The following is a 23,728-nucleotide window of genomic DNA, read 5'->3' on the forward strand; positions in this document are numbered from 1 at the left end:
TTTCAATTTTGTAAAATATGTAACATTTTAACATTAACCGATTCATATATAATATATAAAGTTTATTTCATAAATGTTGAATAAATGCCTTTAAATATAATACAAGAAATATTTGGTATTGTAAACTTTAATTCAAAAAAAGAAACTAAAGTCTTATTTATTTTATATTCCTTTTCTAATAAATAATAAAGATATTTACAATCAATAAGAAAATAAAATTTATAAATTATTATAACTATTATCAAATTATTAACAAAGTAATAAGAACAACTATAAAATTAAACAAAAAAAAACTACTTATACTAAAAAAAATTACTTCTACTAAAAATAATTACTTAGTATATTAACTTTTTTTTCAGCTACATTCATCAAAAATTCTTTTCACTAAATTCATTGAAATCCAAACGATCACATTCATTCAACTAAATTCCACATATAAAATTTATTCTTCAACTTTTCACTTCATTAAATTCAGGTCTGGTCTAAATTGTTAAAAAACTTATTAACAAAAAAATTTAAATATAAAAATTTATTAATACTGACTTTATAAAATAATAATAATTACCCAATTTGAAAATGTTGCACATGACCCCGATTTGAGCCATAAACAATACCCATACCAGGCATAGGATGAAACCGAACTGTGTTGACACTAAAATGATAATCATTGGTGTAGCTGTTCTCGTGTACTATATTGAAAATATCCTAAAAAATCAAAAAATAAGTTTGAAAAATTTAAATTCACTTTTTCAGAAAAATTATGATAAAATAAAAACAGAAAAATGATAAAATAATTTTCATTGTCAATTTATTCTGTTAATGAAAATTAAAATGTTTATATGTATTTATGTATGTATGTATGTATGTATACAGGGTCGCCCTTAGGGGGAGGGGGCCACTAGGTACATTTTACATGGACAACGGGGCAATCCCTCAATAAAAAATATTTTTATTGTGACTAGCAAGATGACTGATTACACTTTCGTTGAACTAGATAATAGATAATTAGCTTTTTGATAATGGATAACTTGTTTCCAACTAAATCATTTAAAATATACTTGCCTGTGAGTGTGCTAATCAGTCTAGTACTTCTGCTAATTACTAGATAACAGAGTGACTTTTTTTTTTGTCAGTCTATTTACAAGTTCAAATAAAAGATAAAAGCTTTAATAAAGTATCAAAAAAGTGGCATCTAGTAACTCTATGACAAAACAAGTACTCAAGGGATAGCTTAATAGCTGTATTACCTTGTTCATAATCGGATAATTCATAATTTTATTCCAAAAATGGTTATAGAAATTCTGTCATCTCCCCCTTCAAATCAAGTAATCCAGGTATAGTTAAATCCTTTTTTTTCATAATCGTATATTATTAATATTGTTACTAATGTAATTGCTTCATTTCAAGAACAGTTGCAAAGTGCACAGTAGATTTGATTTTATGTAAGATTTCATGATTTTTGTAAGATTTATCTGTTTAAACTATATATATATAATTAAAACAAAAATACTTTTACAAATTTTTTCTGAATTAAAATTTTGAATTCAGATAAAATAAATATAGTCAAGACTTTCAACAATCATCATTCAACTATTCTATCTGACAACTAGGACATAATGGATCTGGCAAAATAATTAAGATCCTGATCCTACCCAAATTTTTAAGATTTGGACCCGGATCCAAATCCGGATCTAATTTTAACTTGAAAACAAATTAAAAAAACTATTTTACACAAGAAATTTTTATTTTTAATAAAAAAATATATATAACCACAGTTATCTTGGTGAAATAAATTCTTTGTAGCATTTCATATCAACAAACCTATTTTAGTTTTAATTTTTATCATGTATTATTTTTGTTGTAACTTTTTAAAAAGCATAAGGTATCAATAGTATTATCATTTAAGCTACTCCTAAGTTTAGTTACAAACAATCCACATGCACTAAAAGCTTGTTCACTCTCAACAGATGTTGGTTGGATAGTTTTTAAACACTGAAATAAAATCTTCAAATTAGAAGTACATTTTTTTGTTAACTCAAAGACAGAAAATTCTTTATTGAGAGATTTTATACTGAGATCATTATTTAATTCTTGTTTTAGCTCTGCACTTTGTGTAGCTTTTTCTAGCTGTGTTTTCATATCAAAATTTTCTTCTTCTTTGATTTCAAAATCATTGTTAATATTTTCTTCACAATCTTCTTTGATTACTTGAGGTAAAAGTCTCAGATAATAGAAAACTGGGGTTGTTCATTGGGGTAAATCAAATTAGGATTTCTTTTGCTTAAAATTCTTGTTTTTAAAGCATCATATAAGTTTTCGCTTATGTCAGATTCATATGATTGTAGTTTGTTTTTTCTTTAAACTTTATTTAGGTGCCCCAAGAAGTCCTTACGGCCTTATAACAGAGCATTGTGGATGAGCATTTAATTGGAAGTTCACGCCTCCTTCCTAACCGATGTCGCAAAACTTGCCCAGAGGTGGGGTTTGAACTATGGATACTTTGTTTCTGAGGCAAGTGCGCTACTACTGCGCCACGGCACCCCCGCTAGTTGACTTAAAACAAAACAAAAAACTTTTTCTGTTGTAAGTAAATTTGAGTCTCAACAGCTAAGTGCTTCAGCTCCTAATTTTACAGGCTTTAAAGCCTTAAATAAGATTTATTTTAGAATTAGCAGCTCTAAATCTTATATTATTATTAGAGACTGCACTTGGATAAGTGCCATTTTAATATATTTGCCTAACTTAACAAAGCATTCAATCGTATCAATTAATCAGTTCCAACGTGTCTTGCGGTCTAAAATAAGTTCAAGTTCATGTCCAAACTCAACCAAATTTTACATACTTCTGCAATGTATCATCATTTTTAACAGGTGATTTTTTAAACATATTTATTATTATGCAAACTTTTTTCAAAATTAAAAAATAATATTTTATAACAACAGCCTCTACTGAACTATTCTTAAATGCAATGTAGCGCAGCTCTTCACCTTAATTAAGCTCTTGACTATCATCCTCACTGTCATCCTCACTAATAATAATTTCAATATTATTTTTTTAGTCTAAAATTTCACTTGGTTTCACATAAAGTACATCCCCTATTGCTAAATGGATTGCTTGAGCATAGCAAATTTGATGTAGTAGATTGATTAAACGGTCAAATTTAATCATAACTGATGCACCATCTGTAGTTGTACTAACAATATCATTATTAAATTCCAGTTTGAATTCACTCAACTTTTTACTAATTATCTCAACAGCTTTTTCAGATGGCAACATCATCACTCCAAACAATACGACAAATACTCCCAACAATACGACAAGTACTGCCGACAATACGTGCAAGTCCAAGATCATAAATTATTACTTTAATAAATTCAAAAAAAATCTGGGTGCTTTTTGACATCTTTAAATATTAGATTTGTTAAAATATATATCAAAATTTGTGATATATATGTGTTATACATAGTTAAAGTTGTCTAGAACCTTTTTGTTTACATGTGTTCAGGGTAATAACAAAAAGCTTGTCTTTTATATATTTATTCATTTTTTGCACAAAAAACTATTAAAAAAAAAAGGTCAAACTATTACACATATTAAATCACACAATGTATAAAAGGACCGATCACAAAGCCTTTGTCAGACACCTCACTGGATATCGTGTTCCTCTTCCCCGTCATTCGCCTCGTTGGTTGTTGGCCAGCTCATGAGTTCATCATAAAAACCACTGAACTCATCCGGAACATATTGCATTAGCTTCCTAATATCCTGCAGTTTCACTCTTTTTAACATTACCCAATGGGTAGCACACATTTTGCAGAAACTCGACAATGTGATCAACAACTTGAGACATCTTGTAAGTTTGGACTATCAGCCCATCAACGAGTGGCCTACAGACAATTACACATGGAGAAGTTTACACATGGACAATTACACCCTGTCATACCTTTTCAGTTTTCTCTTTATTACCGCAAAGTCCCGGTCACAAGGTAGGTATGAGTGACCTCTTATCAGGTAGTACTGCTCAATTCGATCAAATCGGCCAGTATTTGTGAGAGCCAAAAAGACTCTGTTTAGCGCTTGGTTTTTATTTTGGCCTCCACAGTTTTCTGAGTAGACATGGACTTCAGTAAACTGTGGAGGAGCAAACATTTTAGTTATACACAATAATTAAAATGTCTGCTCCTTGTACACAAAAGAGCACAGCTCATCAGAGCTTTTTCTGGCTGTGCCTTCATGGTACACATAAACATGATCTTCATTGCATTTCACATCGTGAATAGAGAAGAAGTTAACAGATAGCTGTCTGAGGTAAAAGGTTTCCTGGACTCGTATCATCGGTAAAGGGATATTCTGCATGTAGTCAAATGAGATCGCTAAGATATGCAGTTCATTTTGTTTTGTTTCCAGGTTGCTTTCATTTTGGAGTTTGTTGTAAAACTTTTTTGATCGACGTTTGTGCAGCATCAGTCGAGCAGCAGCATTTCTCTTTGCTGCATCACTGAGATGAGGGCTTCGTAATTTTAAATTAAGCTCCTCACAGGTGCAACAAGAGTCTATCTGAGGAGGGCCAAATCTTAACGTAAAGTTGTCCTTAAAGTAGCCTAGAAAAAATTTGTAGCTACATTTTGCTTCAGGATGTTTTTCTTTAAATATTGAGTACAAAATCTAGATAATCTAGATAATTGATAGTTTTACCAGCATATTTGCTCTGTTTTACCAGATAACTTTCGATATGCTCTCTTATCAGAAGACTTACATTGCCCCTGATTGCATTCATTCCTAATTTTTTCCTTCGAAGGTCTTTTGGTGATTTTCCTAATACCAACAGGGAGAGCAATCGTCAAATACGACTAATTTTAATACCATAAAGGCTTTTAAAGGCATCCACGCATACTTTTTCTTTGGCATCCCCCACCAAAACCTCGTATGTAAATGAAAAGTCATGAGCTACTCTTCTTTCAGAACCTCCCTTTCTGGGTCGGTGAGTTTTCACCTTCATGCTTGTAATCAACGATTGTAGAAACAAATCTTGCTTGTTCTTTGTCTCTAACAATCTCATGCGTGGGAAGAACTCGTCGCTCTGGTTTTTTAGACGTTCTGTACATTTCTTTGAGCATCTGAAAGCAAAATATCTCTTTAGATTATGCTGATATAAATGTTCGAGGTAGGCCTAAATGCCATAGCCAAACTCTAAAAAATGATGTTTGAGTAATTCGGTTATAACATTTGCCTACTGTTTAAGGTCAATTCACTAGCCTAATGGAACAATATGGATTGTGTTGGATTAGTTTTGTCTAAGACGTTTTTATGAAAACATGTTGCATGATATGCTATGATAGGCCTAGACAAATTGTTAAAAGGCTAAATGGGTATCGAAATTGCAATACAAATCTCACCTGCAATCAGTTCCAACAGTAGTAGCAGGTACAGTTCTTCCTTTGTAGTCAATGTACTCTTTACCTTTCCACATAGCCTCATTTTTAACCTTTCTTCCACTGCTAGTACTAGGTTCTTCATCCATTATAAGTCTTTTTCATTAAAACAACGAGATGAATAATAAAATAAGCCCAAATAACCTCAAACACATAACCAAAACAAAACAAAAATTGGATTAAAAACATCTGACAGCTACCAGCAGAACACAGCTGGTTTTCTCAGTGCTACCAACAAAAACCTTCTAAAGTCACTGACCTAGAACCTTTTAGTTTACAGACAATTTTTCAGCTCTCTATTTAACGTGTACGGAGAGGTCTGACTTATTTTTGTATCCATTGATTTAATTGTTACAACGACCTTACAGGTTTTGCATTGAGCAGTTTCATTTACTTAGCACTTGCTCTCAATTTGCTTCACTTGAAATGCTCCCAAACAGGAGCATTGCTTTTAAATTTGGAAAAATTTTAAAATTCTTTAATTCTAAACTTTAAAATTTTAAAAAAAGTCATTTTAAAATTGTTTTTCTAAATTCATTTAAAACTTTATTCGCTTCAAAGTAATTTTACGTAAAAAAAATCTGGGAACCAAATATCCTAACCAAATAGACCCAGATTTGGATCTAAAATAATTGGTACAGGTACCCGGGTATTTGGTTCCGGATCTTGGATCCAACTATGCCCTACTGGCAACTTCACATAATCTAGTTTTTTTTTTTTAAATTAGTTATATAACTAATAGCAATTAGTAAAAAGAGAAATTAGTTAAATATGTAATTATTAATTTTTCTTTTTCCAATAGAAATTCATTATCCTCAAGTTCACGCTAACTCGTTACTTGCACTTCTTGGATCCACTTGGTTTAATTGAAGCTTGTTGCGGCTTAAAATTCTTATAACTCTTCTTGGTTTATAATGGCTACACTTGGTTTAAATGTGAAGTGTGCAAAAGATGCTCTTATGTATTGATTTCAATGTCCTCAAGTACACACTGATTTGTTTCTTGCATTTCTTAGCTCTTCTTGATGCCTCTATTAAATCTGGCAACTTCCCCAATACAATTGTTTATCACTTACACATCTTAGAGTAAAAACGCCACATCCAGCTTTCAAAAGTATGATTCAATAGAAAAAAATGCTGCAAAAAAAGTTGTAAAAGAAAACAATAACAAACATACACTGGTGTGTAACAGAGTGTGGCTTCAAAAAAAAAGACAACTCTTCGTCAGACCAAGTAGTCAGGGTATAAGTTAATAGCTTTTTTTTTTTATTCACAATAGTATATTCATAATTTTATTCCAAAACTGTGAAAACAATTCTTTTTTAGGTGGACTATGCTTCCAACAGTGTTGATGAACCCTTGAGTCCAAGAAAGCCATCTTCACCTTCAAATTTTTCAAGAGTCAGGCAATTTTGGGACGCATTCTTATTTCATAAAGTATCTGCAGGTATAAAAAACATATCATTTAATATCTGCAGATATTAAAAACATAGCATGATTTTAAATAAGATTTTAATTTAGGATCAAGAGGCAATTCAACTGGGTGATCAAGCAGTTGGAAACGACCCCACTTTGTGGAAAAGAGTTTTATCTAAAGTCGAACTAAATTAGTCATACTAAATGGATCATCTCAAAATTTGGCACTTTTTCCAAGAGATTCTACAAAAAAAAAGTTCCTGCTTCTACTTTCTACAAAACTTCTTTCAAACAGAGAAAAGTTTAACAGAGGCTGGCTTATCTGGAGTGGAACTGCCAAAGCTTTCATTTGTTTTCCTGCTTTATTTTCAGACAAAAGCATAATTTTGGCCCTGGATTTTACTCTTTCCTTTTGATATGAAATGGCGGAATAAAAGTTATTTTGCAAAAACTAGGAGAAAAGATTAAAAGCCACTAGTCTAATCAGCACAGAAATCACTACATCATCAGAAAATCAGCTTTTGAAACCTTGAAAAATCAGATAGGGATCAATTCAGAACATGAAAAGTCAATAAGAAACAAGGCATCTAATTGGTATGAAATTTTACGCTACGTAGTGGACATCAATTCCATTTAGCTTCAAGAAATCTAAGTTTTCGAGGTGTGTTAACAGTTTATATTCATGAAATAATAATAATGATGCTTGGAATATTAATCTAAGTATAAACTTTATTTCAATATTATGCTCATATTTGTGTAGATTCATTGAACATACTGGAGAAAGTTGATAATGGTAATTTTTAAGCCACCCTTGAGCTTTTGAAGAAACACAAGACACTCCAGTTACATCTAGAATAAGTTTCTTAACTCCAAAAACAAGGAACAAGGATGCAAGAACACTATTTGAACTGGAGAATTCAAAATGAGTTCATTATGGCATGAGGGGAATTTTTTTCACCACTATTATCAAAGAAATCCCCACAACCATTTATTTTGCTGTTATTGTTGATGGAACTCTGGATGTGCCTCATACGGAACAAAATGTTCTTTGATTTTTCTGCCAAGAATCTGACAACCAATGGATAGTAAAAGAGCAATTTCTGAAAATTAAAATCTAAAGAAAAAAAAGGCATTGCGAAGCTAATTATAGATGTTTTGGATCAAAGCCAAATTGATTTAAAGAACTGTAGAGGCCAGGGCTATGACAACAAGGCTAACATGTCCAGTGTATAAAAAGAAGTGCAGGCCATCATTCTTGAAAAAATTCTCAATCTTTGTACATGTCTTGCAGTGCACAGTCTTAATTAAGCTAGCCTTCATTCTGTGGAATCCTCTACTGTAGTCAAGAAATATTTTGACAACATCCAACTGATGTATAACCTTTTTAGTGGTAGCCCCATGAGCTGGAAAATTTTGACTGAAGTAACTGGACAGTCCCTTCACTAAATGTCTCAAACAAAATGGAGTGCTTGCATTGAGGCTGTGCGGTCATTGTCGAAACATTCAAAAGATAAACTGAAGTCATTGCAACTTTTTCAATAACTTTATATAGAAGATTATCAACTGACTTTAAATAAGGCACTCAAAGAGTGGATTCAATAATTTGAATTCATTTTCTTGACTTCTTTCTAGTTCTATGCTCTTCTATGTGTCAATGATGCCTGCCTCCTTCAATCAGAAAGCATTTCTTTGGACAAGACAAAGTTTTTAAAGACTATAATCAATGATCTTGATCAACTAAGTTTTTCTTGGTCTTAAATCCTCCAAGTAGCAAAAAATGGCGTGTTGATGAACACAACACACTTCCACGAAGACAAATCAAAGGGTTTTGAGGTGAATGTATTCATTGTTGCTCTTGACACACTACTCCAGCAGATAAGAAGCAGAATAGATAAAGCTTGAAAAGTAGCAAACATGTTTTTGTTCATTTGGTGGTCTCCATCTCCTTTTAGTGATGATGAAACATTTAGTCAGAAAGAAAAATACAAAGCCCTGACAAATCTCTATGTAAATAATGTAAAAGAAGAAGAGTTGATTGAATAAATCTGCAATCTAGATGTTCTCAAGCAATCAAATTCTTTTAGACAAATAGAATTCCTTTCTTCTATCAAGCTGCTCAACGGAATTTACCATAAAAGTCTTCAGTCAGTATTTCCTTCCATCTGCATTTTGCTTCACTTTTTTAATACAATACGGGTTTTAGTGGCTGAAGGAGAGTGCTCTTTCAGTAAGCTTGCTCTCATTAAATTCAAATTGCGGTCAACTATGACTGAAGAAGGCCTTATTAACCTTATGGTGATTTCAATTGAAAATGACCTTGCCAAGACCTTATCGTACAAAATAAAGAAAGCCCACTATGTGAAATTAGCCTGATTAGTTTTCACAATTAACATTTTTTTGCTGAAATATATAATTCCATTTATTTAAATTTGTACTTGTGTTTTCGTTTTATCATATTTAACCAAGATCAAATATAGAGTCTTCATTAAATTGTAATACGATAGTATGTTTTAAATTGTAACATGATGTTTTCATTACATTTTAATATGATAGTAGACATAAAGACAATAAACAGTGAAATCCATGCTTAATTTAATATACCTAAGAATCCAAAATTTGAGGCACTAATCAAAAATTGACCCCAGGCACCACAAAGTCTCTGTGCGGGCCTGTATGCATGTATGTATGTATGTATGTATGTATGTATGTATGTATGTATGTATGTATGTATGTATGTATGTATGTATGTATGTATGTATGAATGTATGTATGTATGTATGTATAAATGTATGTATGTGTGCAGTCCTTGAAATTAGGAAAAATGACAAAAAATTGATGATCTAAAACTGTTTTAGGTCGGCACAAAACTTTGAATCAAGGTTTGACAAATTAACAAACATGCAAACGTGTAGTATGAAATTGACAGAAAAACCAATAAGTTTTTTTTGAAACCTCAATGTGTGCTTAAAAATTTGAAACACAAACAAGGGTTTTGCTGATTTTATTTTAACTACTTTTAATTAATAAAACATTTGTTTTACCATTTTTATTTTATTTGTTTTATTTACAATTTGAAAAAAAGGGTGGCATTTGGAATTTAAACAGAATATTTGTTTTGGTGTTTTATTCTAATTATTTTACTACGAATTTAAAAAAAATGTTTGTTGTATTTTACCTTTGAATCTGGTGCCTGTTTTTGAGAATCTCTTTGCAATTCTAAAATCTGTCCAATAACCTAGAAATTAAGGATTAAATTTAATTTATTTTAAAAAAATTATTAATAACACACTGTCACAATGATCAAAATTTTTTTATTTGTTATTTAGCTACTCCAAAAAGTCCTAACGGTCTTAGAGCTTCTTGTTTCAGAGCACAGCAGATTCACAGAGTACAGCAGAATAGTATTTAAACAAGCTACTTTTTTACTAATGATGCATATACAACCAGAGCCAGCTTTAAACCACAAACTTTCAGTTCTAAGCCCAGAACTCAAATCACTACACCACAGCTGCATTTGAATCTATTTACATTAAAGCCCAAAAAATCTCACCTGCTTTTTTGGAACACTAAGACACCTTTCAAACTTTCGTGATGCCAAACCAACAACAATGTAATTATATAAAGGAGAAAAAGAAACTGATACTGCATTTGGACCTTTAAAAATAAATAAAAGCATGAAATATAGTAAAGAAATAAGCATAAATTTCAGAAGTGTTTAAAGAGAGAATAAAAAAACATGAATATTGTACTTACCAAATTTTTTTGAATAAATACAGTTTAAGTAATTTTCTGGTTTTAGTGATATCACTTGCAGCTCAATATCCATTGGAGAGTTATATTTGATTGGTAAAAATGCTGCAAGTAATGATCCATCTGAAGAAATGTCAATACTATTATCGTTGTGTATTTTGCAACGTGGAATAATAACATTGGCTGTAGCTTATAAAATAATTTAATAAAAATATTTACCAAAAATATTACAAATAAATATAATGCAATTATAATTATTATGCACTAAACTATAATTTAGAAAACTGAACCAATTTATTAAACAAAACTAAAATTTAAAGTAAATGTTAAATTTACTGATTCTATAACTATAAATTTTAATTGTATTTTATATGTTTAATTGTTATTGCATTTCATCCTTTTTATTGCAACTGCATTTCAATCTATTTCTTTATTGCAGCATATGATTTCTTCACACAGCAGCATGTGATTTTTTCACACAGCAGCATGTGATTTCTTCACACAGCAGCATATGATTTCTTGACACAGCAGCATGTGATTTCTTCACACAGCAACATGTGATTTTTTCACACAGCAGCATGTGATTTCTTCACACAGCAGCATGTGATTTCTTCACACAGCAGCATGTGATTTCTTCACACAGCAGCATGTGATTTCTTCACACAACAGCATGTGATTTCTTCACACAGCAGCATGTGATTTCTTCACACAGCAGCATGTGATTTCTTCACACAGCAGCATGTGATTTCTTCACACAGCAGCATGTGATTTCTTCACACAGCAGCATGTGATTTTTTCACACAGCAGCATGTGATTTCTTCACACAGCAGCATGTGATTTCTTCACACAGCAGCATGTGATTTCTTCACACAGCAGCATGTGATTTCTTCACACAGCAGCATGTGATTTGGAGTTAAAGGGTTAAGAGAAGGTTGTAAAATTAAAAAAACAAGAAGCCTTCTTAACTGTAGTGACATTCTCAGCTATTACACTTTGGAAACTTTTGTTTGCTGTATTTAAATTGTAATTAAATTTTAAACTACTTTAATTGGAGATGACAATTTAATTGAAGATAAGTATTTAAGCATGAAGCATGGTAATATATGTAATTTAAATAAACTGTGTTGCAGTAAAAACTCACTATAAAATTTGTCTTGTTTATCAATAAAAGATAAATATTCTTACTACTTTTAACATCTGGTTCACTTTCATTTGAAGAACTCCACAACTGTATCCGATTGGTTGTTTCAGCAATATTGCTTGCAACAGCAATTGAACCATGAGCAGCAAAGGTTCTTGCAATTAACAATCTCACTGCAGGATTGTACAACTGGGTTTCCATTATTTGATGCATAACATTATCAGCTAAAGTCTCAGTTTGTGTTACTTGTGTGTTAGGCGTTGAATTCCTAGTCTTGTAAACATGAAAGCATCTTTTCAAAATAAAAACAATTTAATAATTTGAATAAGGAAAAATAAGCAACAAAAAATTTAATGCAAATGAAAATCATTTAAATGATTTAGCTTCTTTTTTTAAAAGTAAAATAGTGTAATAAATGACAATTAAAGTTTTATATATAAGTTTACACTGTTTATAAAGACTGTTATTTACACTGTTTATAAAGACTGTTATTTACACTGTTTATAAAGACTGTTATTTACACTGTTTATAATGAAACTTACATCTCCTGAGTTACCATTTACACTATGTAAAGAGGATGAACTTTGATTAATAGAATTTTCTCTGCATTTAATACAGTTTTGCAACTCTAACCTTTCGTTAACAGAATTTTCTTTTGAAACAGATGCATTGTAACAAGGTGATGACAATTTATTTACACTGCAACCAACTTCTTTAACAACATTTGAACTGCAACTGGCTTCATTAGAATCATTCATTAATGAAGTATCTATTTTACTTAAATTCAGTTGCTTTTTTCTTTTATGGGTATCTATTTTACAATGTTTCTTATCACATTTTAAATATTTACTACAATCACAATTGGTGTCGTTAAAATATTGATTACTAAATTTTGAATACACTGGACTGGAAACTGAAACAGCAGGAGGAGTTATGCTAATAAAGAAACCAAATAAAAAATTATTACAAAAAAATTATAAATAAAATGTCAGCAAAAAAAAACATTTTTACTAACTTATCTTCAGTTGATGTACTAAAGTTAATCTAAGAAAAAGGAAAGAATTAATTAAAATAACTAAATATAATTCTAATAATAGTAATAAATTATCATAATTATTATAAACAGTAATTTTTGAATATTTGAACCTAACATAACTCAATAAACTGAACCTGTGAAGGATGATTTCTAATACCGGTTAAAAGTTTGTCTCCTAAAGGCAGAAACTTCACATACCTAAATAAAGAATAAAGATCAGTTTTTAAAAGTTAACACATTTTAAATGTTACAACTATTTATTTATAAAGCATATAATTTATTTATAAGCATATTATTAAGCATATAATTTTTACACCTAATGTTCTCAATCTCTGTCTTGGTCACTAATTTTTTAATAACTTTGAATTGATTCCAATCATAAAAAACTAAAATGTTTCCTGATGTGATGACTAAAATACTATCAACAGGATGAAATGCAATAGAAGAGATTGCTCTTTGCGATTGAAATATAAGCGTTCCAACTTGATCTTTATTCTAAATTTAAAAAACATTACCCTTTTAGACTCTTAATTGAGTATAAAACTTTAAAAATTAAAAAAAAAATGATAAAGCATGGTGAAATAAAAATTTATTGTGAAGCAAAAGTATATATATATATATATATATATATATATATATATATATATATATATATATATATATATATATATATATATATATATATATATATATATATGAGTAATGGATGAGGTGGTTATATATATATATATATATATATATATATATATATATATATATATATATATATATATATATATATATATATATATATATATATATATATATATATATATATATATCTATATATACATACAGGCCCTATCAGAGGGGGGGCCACAAGGGCCATTTGGCCTAGGCCTCGACCTAAATAGGGGCCTCCAAACTTTTTCGGAAATTTAATATATTTTTATTAAATTGTGATAACATGAGCAATTACATAAAATTTTAATCAATGTTGAGACAATATTTTAATATACTTAATTAGTTGATTATTAATACACATAATTACTATTTTAATTAAATTATTTGTGTTGTATTAAGTTTGTTCTGATATTTATTTTAATTCAGTCATTAATAATTGTTGTTTGCAGCAAGATTGAAAACTTTTAAAACTAATGTCATTGCTAAATTTAAACATGAAGAGAAAATTTGAAAGTGGTGCATCCAAAAGGCGAAAAAGACAAAAAATTGAAGAAGAAACAAAGAGCCTAAAGTCAATAACATCATTTCTAAGACCACTGGAAAATCAAGTCAACCCAACACACTGTAAATCAGATATTGAAATATCCGGAACTACATCTTCTGAAAAATCAATGTTACAACAAAACAAAAATCCCCAGATAGATACAAATGTGCAAGACATCTCAAATACAACTTGTGTCTCTGAATCTGGAATTACAGATTTAGAAAGCTTGGAATCAAATTGTGAAAATTCATTGATTCACCAAAGCAACAGTCAGCAGAGGGAAACAAATTTGCAAGCCATCTCAAATGATAATTGCATCTCTGATTCTGAAATTTCATATTCAGAAAGTTTGGACCAAAAATGTGAATCAGATTGTTCTAATATATCAAAATTGATTGTGTCTGACATTGGCACTGTTGACAAACGAAATATTACTCAAATGCAAGAAAGTTTCCAAACAAACTTTTTAATTCTAAACAATATTCCACGAGATTCTAATAATCACGCCTCGTCTGAGATCAAAAATTCTTCCCAATGGTGAGATATGCACAAGAGATTGGCTTTGCTAGAGTGTTGTGCAACAGTCATTCTATTGTGCACCCTGCTTTCTTTTGAACAAAAGTGATTCCAAGGTATCCCCCTTTTCAGAACAGTTAGGTTGGAATATCACCAGGGGTTGGAGAAAGTTGAAAGACCGAATACCAGCACATGAAATGTCTGTATTACACAAACAAAACTATGTCAAATGGAAATCAGCCAGTAGAGCAGCCATCAGAAAAAGTTCTATTGATAATTTACTAATAACAGAATTGTCAACTGAAACCAGCAATTGGACAAAACTTCTTGAGCGCCTTTTGAACGTTATTCTTTTTCTTTCTGAACGTGGGCTTGCTTTATTTGGTTCCAGTCAACACATTTATGACCCTGACAATGGAAACTTTCTCGGAATAATTGAGCTCCTCAGCAAATATGATCCAATTTTATCAGAGCATGTGAAAAAGGTCCATGAATCTCAACTGAACAAAAAGCGCTTACAAGTTCATTATCTGTCCACCCGGATTCAAAATGAATTTATTGAACTCTGTGGATCTTTTGTTCAAACCAATATTATTGAAGAGATTCAAAACACCAAATATTTTTCAATTGTTGTTGATGCAACACCAGACTGCTCTCACAAGGAGCAAACAACTTTCATTATCCGTTATATAAAAATTGATGGATCTAAATTTTCCATTGAAGAACGGTTTCTCTATTTTGACGATTACTCAAAAAAAACTGGAAAAGAAATTGCAGCAAGGATTCTTCACGTTCTAACTTTGTTGAACATAGATTTTAAACTGTGTACTGGTCAGGCATACGACAATGGTCCAAACATGGCTGGAAAATACAAAGGTGTGCAAGCAGTTTTGCTAGAAGAAAACCCAAACTGTATGTTTGCCAGCTGTGGAAATCACACTTTAAACCTTGTTGGTGTTGACTGTGCTAAATCATGCAAAGAAGCAATTCTTTACTTTGGAATTGTGCAGCAAATGTACAATTTCTTTAGCAGTAGTCCACAAAGGTGGGAAATTCTCAAGCAACATGTACCTGCTCACTACATGGTATTTCCAAGACCCGATGGTCAGCAAGGATTGAAGCAGTAAAACCAGTTGCCCGTCACTTGAATTCACTGAGAACAGCTTTAAAAGAGCTGCAATCTCTCAATCTCACAGTATCAGCTCAGTCAGAACTTGAGTCCATTCAAAAGTATTTGTCAAAATTTGAATGCATTGTAATGTCATCTTTATGGATGAAGCTCCTCACAATGATTCACCAAACCAATCTTATAATTGAGGCAAGAAATGCAACTCTGGATGTTGAAATGGAAAACATTAAAAATCTCATGGACAGCATTCAACAGATTCGTGAAAAATGGGATGCTGTTCTGAGTGAGTCAAAATTAATTGCAATGAATATTGACATTTCACCAGAATTTTCTACCACTCGAAAGTTGAAAACACAATTTGATTCAGAACAGCACTATAAAATCAATGTATTTTATGTAATAATCGGCTCTATTCTAGCAGGTCTTAAACGTCGATTTGAGTCACAACAACAAATTTGTAGTATTTTTGGATTTCTTTGCCACTTCAACAAGATGAGCAATGAAGAACTACTCAGTGCCACAACAAACTTTCAAAAAAAGTACCACAAGGAAATACTGTCTGATATTTCTGATGAGATAATCTTTCTGAAACAAATTTACTCCACAAACTTTACATCAGATTGCAAACCAAAAGAATTGTTTCAAGAAATATTAGAACTTGGACTGTCTGGTGTTTTTCCTAACATATCAATTGCTTTGCGAGTTTTTATCAGTTTGCCTGTCTCAGTGGCTTCAGGAGAAAGGTCTTTCAATGTGTTGAAACAAGTAAAGAACTATCACCGTTCAACCATGGGACAAGAACGCTTGAATGGACTTGCAATGTTGAATATTAACTGTGATATTGCAAGAAAACTCGATTTTTCAACAGTTGTTAGTGCATTTGCAAAAGCAAAAGCAAGAAAAGCATTTTTAAAATAAAAATTATTACTAATTTGCTGTTTTTTTAATTATTATGCAATGGCAGTTATTTTATGGTAAGGGCCTCAAAATTTGTAAATGGCCCGGGCCTCACTCAGTCTCTGAAAGGGCCTGTATATATATATATATATATATATATATATATATATATATATATATATATATATATATATATATATATATATATATATATATATATATATATATATCTGTATATATATATATATATATATATATATATATATATATATATATATATATATATATATATATATATATATATATATCGAGAGAGAGAGATATATAGATAGATAGATATAGATATATATCTATCTATCTATCTAAATATATATATATATATACATATATATATATATATATATATATATATATATATATATATATATATATATATATATATATATATATATATATAGATAGATAGATAGATATATATATATATATATATATTTATATATATGTATATATATATATATATATGTATATATATATATATATGTATGTATATATATATATATATATATATATATATATATATATATATATATATATATATATATATATATATATATATATATATATATATATGTATATATATGGAAAAAAATACAAAAAATACAAAAAACTAACAGTTCTATTTGTGTTAATAAGATACAAATAATTAAACTAAATAATTCTCGACCAGGATCCACTGTACTAGGGTGATAGCCCTCCTTCCCTAAATCAAGTAATATCATTGGATGATCCAATCATTTTGCTATCAAACTGGCCTAGTCTAGGACAGGGAAATCATACAACATCAACAAGACAGCACCATGACTGGTTAAAATTTCTAGCAAAATCAATCAAATTGTTACAGGAACAGCATACCACTATGTCAAACCGAGTAAGATTTTTGGAAGGCTCTGATCAGAAAAAAACCAGATAATATACCAACTTATGACTAAAATAGATGACCTGGGGAAGGAAGTATTAAGGACAAAAAATCTAAACACTTTAACAACCAAATCTAGCCCTTCAAATAAACAACCACTATCCACATTTGCATCATTATTCAGTAAAAAAAAAAAAGTGAGGAAGAGTTAATCATGATCACTAAGACAAGACAGGAGTTGGATGAGAGCAAACGTATTGAAAATAAAATTGGATTAAGCAAAATTAAACCATCTCAGGGATCTGAGGTTGAAATAAGGATAAAGATGATCAGTTAGTAAGAGAAATCTTATCTGTATTACAAGTAAATGAAGAAACAACGCCAAAATCATTTAGATTAAAGTCTGGGACAGAAAGAGACAACAAAAAATTTAAAGGTGTCTATGTTAACCCTGATAAAACTAGTGTTCAATGAGCAATCGAAAATAAACAGCTTGAAAGAAGAGATGAGTTTCATGTTTGCTAAATGCAAACATGAAACACCAGGATAGCATGGGTAGGCGTTGTGATGTTAACAATGGAAAAAAGTCTTTCTATGTTGCAAGAAATGGAGTTTTGAAAAAAATAACAGTAGAGCTTTCAGAGTTTGAATCTACCTACTTTTACAAAAAGGTCTACAAGTGCTACAACCTGTACAACACCAGAACCATCAAGATAATAGAGTTGTTAGCAATTAATGAACAACTTAGTTTTTAGTACTAAGCATGTCCAACCAACTATCTGTAACAAAAATACCATCTCCATAACCATCAACAAAAAATCTAGCAACAATAGTAATTATACAGTTTTAAGTGAAATCACCTGTTTCTATACAAATGCTTCATCACTTTGTAATAAAATGGACATTCTTGCTGCAACTGTCACAACATTAAATCCCCCTATGATAGTGGCAGTGGCAGAAACTTGGTTCAATAATTACTCTAGCTTCCAATTACCAAATTACAATCTTTTTAACAACAACAGACCTGATTCATATGGTGGCATTGCAATTTATATATGACAAGATATACAAGCATCTTACTTTAATGCAATTGAGCTTTATAGTAAAATCCCAAGCCAGGTATGATGTATAATATCTCACAAAAGTAAAAAATTCCTTTTTGGATGAATTTAATTAGAGCCATCTGCAAGCATAGACTCAACAGAAGAATTAATTGCAGCCTAATTTCTACTGCAAATATAGCACAAAAAAAAAGGTATGGAGTTACAAATAATTGGTGATTTCAATGACCCTGAAATACAGTGGACAGCAGCTGGTGGCAGCACTAAGAAAAATGCAACAATGTCAAGCACTGACTTTTTGGAATCTGTCAACACTGCAGCTCTTGCACAGTTTGTCACAAAATCTACTTTTTGCCATTAATACTCTTGATCTGGTGCTAACTGACTGCCCCTCCAGAATTATAAAACTCAATATTGGTCCATCTCTTGGCATCTCAATTAAAAATAATTTCCATTGCACTCTTATATGGAGTTTCTTGTTTCAACCATCAATCTCACCAACCAGGGTGTTATTACTAACCAAAACTATGGTAGAGACAACTATAAAAATCTAAACAAATTTTTCGCAGATACAGAATGGAGGAAACAATTTGAAAAGTTAAAAAATAATCCCATTATGATAAACCAACTCATTGAGTTTTGATACAAAGCAGGATTAGCTAAATATGTACCAAATCAAGCTATATCAACTCAAAAACAGAGATCAAAACCAAAATGGTTTTCAACAGGTACTAAAAATCTAACAAAAAAGAAATTTAACCTTCGGTCAAAACTGCTAGCCACCTCATCGATTACTCATCTATCTATCAGCCCACTCTACAAAGCAACTTGCAAGCAGTTAAAAAATACGTATTTGCTGCAAGAAAAAGCTATGAATCAAAACTTGCCTCACTTTCAAAATCTAATCCAAAAGTTGTATACAACTATATTTTCAGTCAGAAAAGTTTACTGTTTCCTCTTTGATAAAAGGCGGCATGGAGCTAACAAAATCGCTTGAAAAAGCAGAATGTCTTAATAAACAGTTTCAGTCTGCTTTTTTTAAAATTGACCACAAGAACAAGTTTACATTCTCAAACAGGACTGATCAGGTATGCTAGATTCATACATTTGATCTTAAGGAAACTGCGGTTTTTGGTGAGTTGAGTAAGTTGAAGAAATGCAAAGCGATTGGCCCAGATGACATAAGTCCTTATATTCTCAATGAGTACACCACTGGATTAGCTTGGCCTATTTCTCTTCTGATAGTTTCATCATTTGAAACAGGTATAACGCCTAATAATTGGAAAGAAGCGAATGTGATACCAATATATAAAGAAAAAGGTAAACAAAATGACCCATCTGAATATAGACCAATATCTTTAACAGTCATAATATGTAAAATTATGGAAAGATTGTTGAAAAAACATATGATGAGTCACCTGGTTCAGCACAAGTTAATCACTCAACATGGCTTCATAAGACAAAAATCATGTATTACAAATTTATTAGAGACAATAGACATTACATCAGAGGTACTGAACTGTGACCTTTACGCAATTATAATCTATCTGGATTTTGCTAAAGCCTTTGATAAAGTCTGTCATGAAGCGTTAGTTGTCAAATTAGAGGCCTATGGTTTCAAAGGTAAACTACTGAGATCATTTCTTATGGACAGAAAACAAAGATTTCATTGATGAAAACTACTCTGAGTAGATAAAAGTTCAGAGTAGTGTGCCACAAGGATCTGTTCTAGGTCCTTTACTGTTTATAATGTACATAAATGACATGCCAGGTGTTGTCAAATGTTCACTCAAGCTCTTTGCTGATGACAAGAAACTAATAAATATAATGAAAAATTAATTTGACATTGAACAGCTGCAGACAGATCTTGATGCTATGGCTAAATGGGCAGATAATTGGAAAATGGGGTTTAATGCAAGCAAATGCAAAGTATTGATGATAAAAAAATTATCCAAAAAAATAATCTATGACCACAAATTTAGCATACAAAATCAAGATAACAGCCAAACATACTTATTGTTTACCAACCAAGAGCAAGATCTTGGAATTTTAATAACTAGCGATCTAAAATAGTCAGCCCAATCAAATCATGCAACAGTTAAAGCTAAGGCAGTACTAGCTTCACTCAAGCAGACATTCAGATACTGGAACCCTTCAATGTTTAATAACCCTTCAATGTTTCTAAAATAGTCAGCCCAATCAAATCATGCAACAGTTAAAGCTAAGGCAGCACTAGCTTCACTCAAGCGGACATTCAGATACTGGAACCCTTCAATGTTTAAAACACTTTATACCACATTTGTGAGGCTTTCCATACTCACCATGAGAATGGAACGCCTGCATGGGCTCCATTTAACAAAGTCGATGAAAAAGTTATCGAACGAGTACAAAGAAGAGCCACTAAATTATGCCATTTATTAAGGGGAAAAAGTATGAAGATCGACTAGCCCTATTTAATATCCAATCAATTAAAGCACATCGCACCCAGGTAGATGCAATTCAGTATTTTAAGGAAAGCACTGGTCTTAATACTACATCCTGGATCCACCCTCCAAGCAAGTCCCAATCTGGCGATTGTCCTGAGTCAGCAGGTGCAGTTAGAAGAAATACTTTTTCTTAAATAGAGTGGTTAATGTTTGGAACACACTTCTGGATGCAGTTAAAAACTCCAAAACTACTAACTCATTTAAAAACAGTTATGATGCCTATAAGAAAACAATATGAAACTTTATATACAGTTCAGCTGTCATAGTTGACCATGTTCATTTGGTCAGCTTCGCTTTATATCACAGCTCAATCTTATTATTATTATTATTATTATTATTATATATATTTATATATCTATACCTACATCTATATATATATATATATATATATATATATAATATATATATATATATATATATATATATATATATATATATATATATATATATATATATATTTATATATATATATATAAACACACACACACACACACACACACACACACACACACACACACACACACACACACACACACACACACACACACACACACATATATATATATATATTGATTATAATAAAAAAGGCAGTGTATAACTATTTGAGTTTAAAAAATAAAACATCAGAGTTAAATTTACTTCACCTCCCAATTTAAATAACATACTATGCAACACCAAAACAAAACTACCACCAAACTCAAATCCGAGTGTTTACAAGCTTAAATGCTCATGCAGAAGTATATATATTGGTGAGACCAAAAAGAAAATCATTTCAAGAAGTGCGGAACAACAAAGAGCCTGTAAAAATCAAAAATGGTCGAGTTCAGAAGCCACGGAACATTCTAGAACATGGCGTGGTACTTTTGATTGGCTGAATCCTAAAACCTTGGCAGTCATTCCAGAATACAGGATAAGAAAAGTTAAAGAATCCCTAGAGATAAATAAAGCAAGAATTCGACACAAGATAGGTATTGGGCAAACTGTTCTAAATAGAGATGACGGGGATGTGAAAAGAAAAACTTGGGGACTAATTTTGACAAAAATTTAACTGATGTCACTATTATATTATTTGATTGCTTTTTATATTTTATGCTTTTTAATGTCTTCTTTTTAAACGGTTGGTTTTATGTTGTTTTGTAACATTTTTTTCATTACCTGATGACACTGACCAAATTAGGTTAACGAAATATTGTAAATATATTATTATATCTAAAATATATTTATAAAAAAAATAGTTATACACTGCCTTTTTTATTAAAATCAATTTATTTACAAACATATCGTATTACAAGATATGGTGCCTCTGAAATACTTTTTATTTTTCAAGAATTGCTTATAATTGGCAAAATGCTTTTCGCTCTGCCGATATATTATTTATCAGGTACATTCTTAGAAGAAACAACACATTTATATACTGCACTTTTTTGATAAACATTTTCCACTCAATTGAACAATTGTTTTTTTTTTGTTTACAATCACAATTTTTTGTTATTTTTTTATTTAGAATTTCTTCTTTGCATAACAAACCATTATTGTGGCCTTTTATAATTCTTTCCATATTTTTTGTGCAACTGTAGCTAACTTTAATTGTATTTGGTTAAAAAATGTATGTAATTTATTAGAGGGTAGTAAGTGTTTATCCACCAATTTTAAAAACATTTTTCCTATGTTAGTGAAAACATTTTTTGCTGTATGAGGGGTTTAACCAAATTATATTTCTAGCTTTATTTTGGGATTTATTTTTTTTTATGGTCAAATTTTAGGTTGAAATTTTGAAAACCACTTCTTTGTAATAGCATCTTTGTAAATGTATTTAAAAGAATTGAACACATTTTCATCATATCTGTTTTAGTTTAACCTGTTAACAATTGAAATTGGGATTTGTTTTAGAATTTAGCATAAATGGTTTGAGTTAATAATAATATACAACAATTCATCATTCAGTTTTTTGAAAGGTTTATATGAATTTTCTGAGAAGTTGAAGTTATATCAAGAAAATTTGTGATTTTTAAGTTTATGCTTACTTTAATTTGAAAGCCAATATTTTTAAGAACTTCCATAATATCTTTCTAATTTTTAAAAAATGTGTTGCATATAGTGTTATAAAATGTGTTGCATATAAAATCCAAGTTTAATTAGTATGAAAAAAAAACTTAAAAAACCTGACTAGCTATTTAGGCTTAATTAAAAACTTCAGAAAAATAGAAAAGCATCTTGTCTAACTTGTGCTAATTTTTTATAATCAATAATACTTACATCTAAGTTCCAAATAAAAACTTGCCCACTAAGACAACCTGACGCAAGAAGTGAATTGATTTTGGGATGAAACTCTACACACCAAGGTGTTCTAGAATGACCTTTTAAAACATGCTCAGTCTTCATTTTAATGCAATCTGAAATTCGCACAGAATGGTCACCATGACTGGTTGCAATCTTTTTTCTAAAGTAATAAATTTAATATAAGAAAATTGAAGAAAAAATTTTTTTAATACAACTTCACTAATGTCATACAACATCATATAACATTTTAAAATGGCTTTTAATTTTATTAAGCATTACAATTTGGGATAAAATTAAAACATTTGTGTTTGTAGTTTCCTTTTAGACTCTTTTTTATTAAACTGATTTACATATAAGAAAGATTATAAAAACCTACAAAGTAAAAAAATTCAAAAACATTTACCTATCCGGACTAAATCCTATGCAAAATGTTGATCTTGCAGTAAGTGGAACTTGGTAAGA

General features: G+C 30.4%; 1 protein-coding gene across 2 annotated transcripts in view; it reads right to left on the bottom strand.

The window, feature by feature from the left end:
* Positions 1–151: 151 nt before the first annotated feature.
* The window catches only part of LOC100199635 (activating molecule in BECN1-regulated autophagy protein 1B), a 23,848-nt gene continuing 271 nt past the window's right edge, over positions 152–23,728 (bottom strand). Inside the window, exons 2-13 of one of the 2 annotated variants that reach the window (XM_065791432.1) lie at positions 23,670–23,728; positions 23,243–23,426; positions 13,091–13,269; positions 12,909–12,972; positions 12,754–12,782; positions 12,281–12,674; positions 11,783–12,011; positions 10,601–10,786; positions 10,398–10,501; positions 10,023–10,082; positions 566–705; positions 152–482 (exon numbers count right to left, since the gene is read on the bottom strand). In XM_065791432.1, the coding sequence (XP_065647504.1) occupies positions 458–482; positions 566–705; positions 10,023–10,082; positions 10,398–10,501; positions 10,601–10,786; positions 11,783–12,011; positions 12,281–12,674; positions 12,754–12,782; positions 12,909–12,972; positions 13,091–13,269; positions 23,243–23,426; positions 23,670–23,728 (1,653 nt within the window). In that variant the 3' untranslated portion in view covers positions 152–457. Of the gene's footprint in view, positions 483–565; positions 706–10,022; positions 10,083–10,397; positions 10,502–10,600; positions 10,787–11,782; positions 12,031–12,280; positions 12,675–12,753; positions 12,783–12,908; positions 12,973–13,090; positions 13,270–23,242; positions 23,427–23,669 lie in introns of both variants that reach the window. The other variant, XM_065791433.1, reaches the window with a different exon arrangement.

The sequence above is a fragment of the Hydra vulgaris genome, chromosome 02, assembly GCF_038396675.1.
Source record: "Hydra vulgaris chromosome 02, alternate assembly HydraT2T_AEP".
NCBI lineage: Eukaryota > Metazoa > Cnidaria > Hydrozoa > Anthoathecata > Hydridae > Hydra > Hydra vulgaris.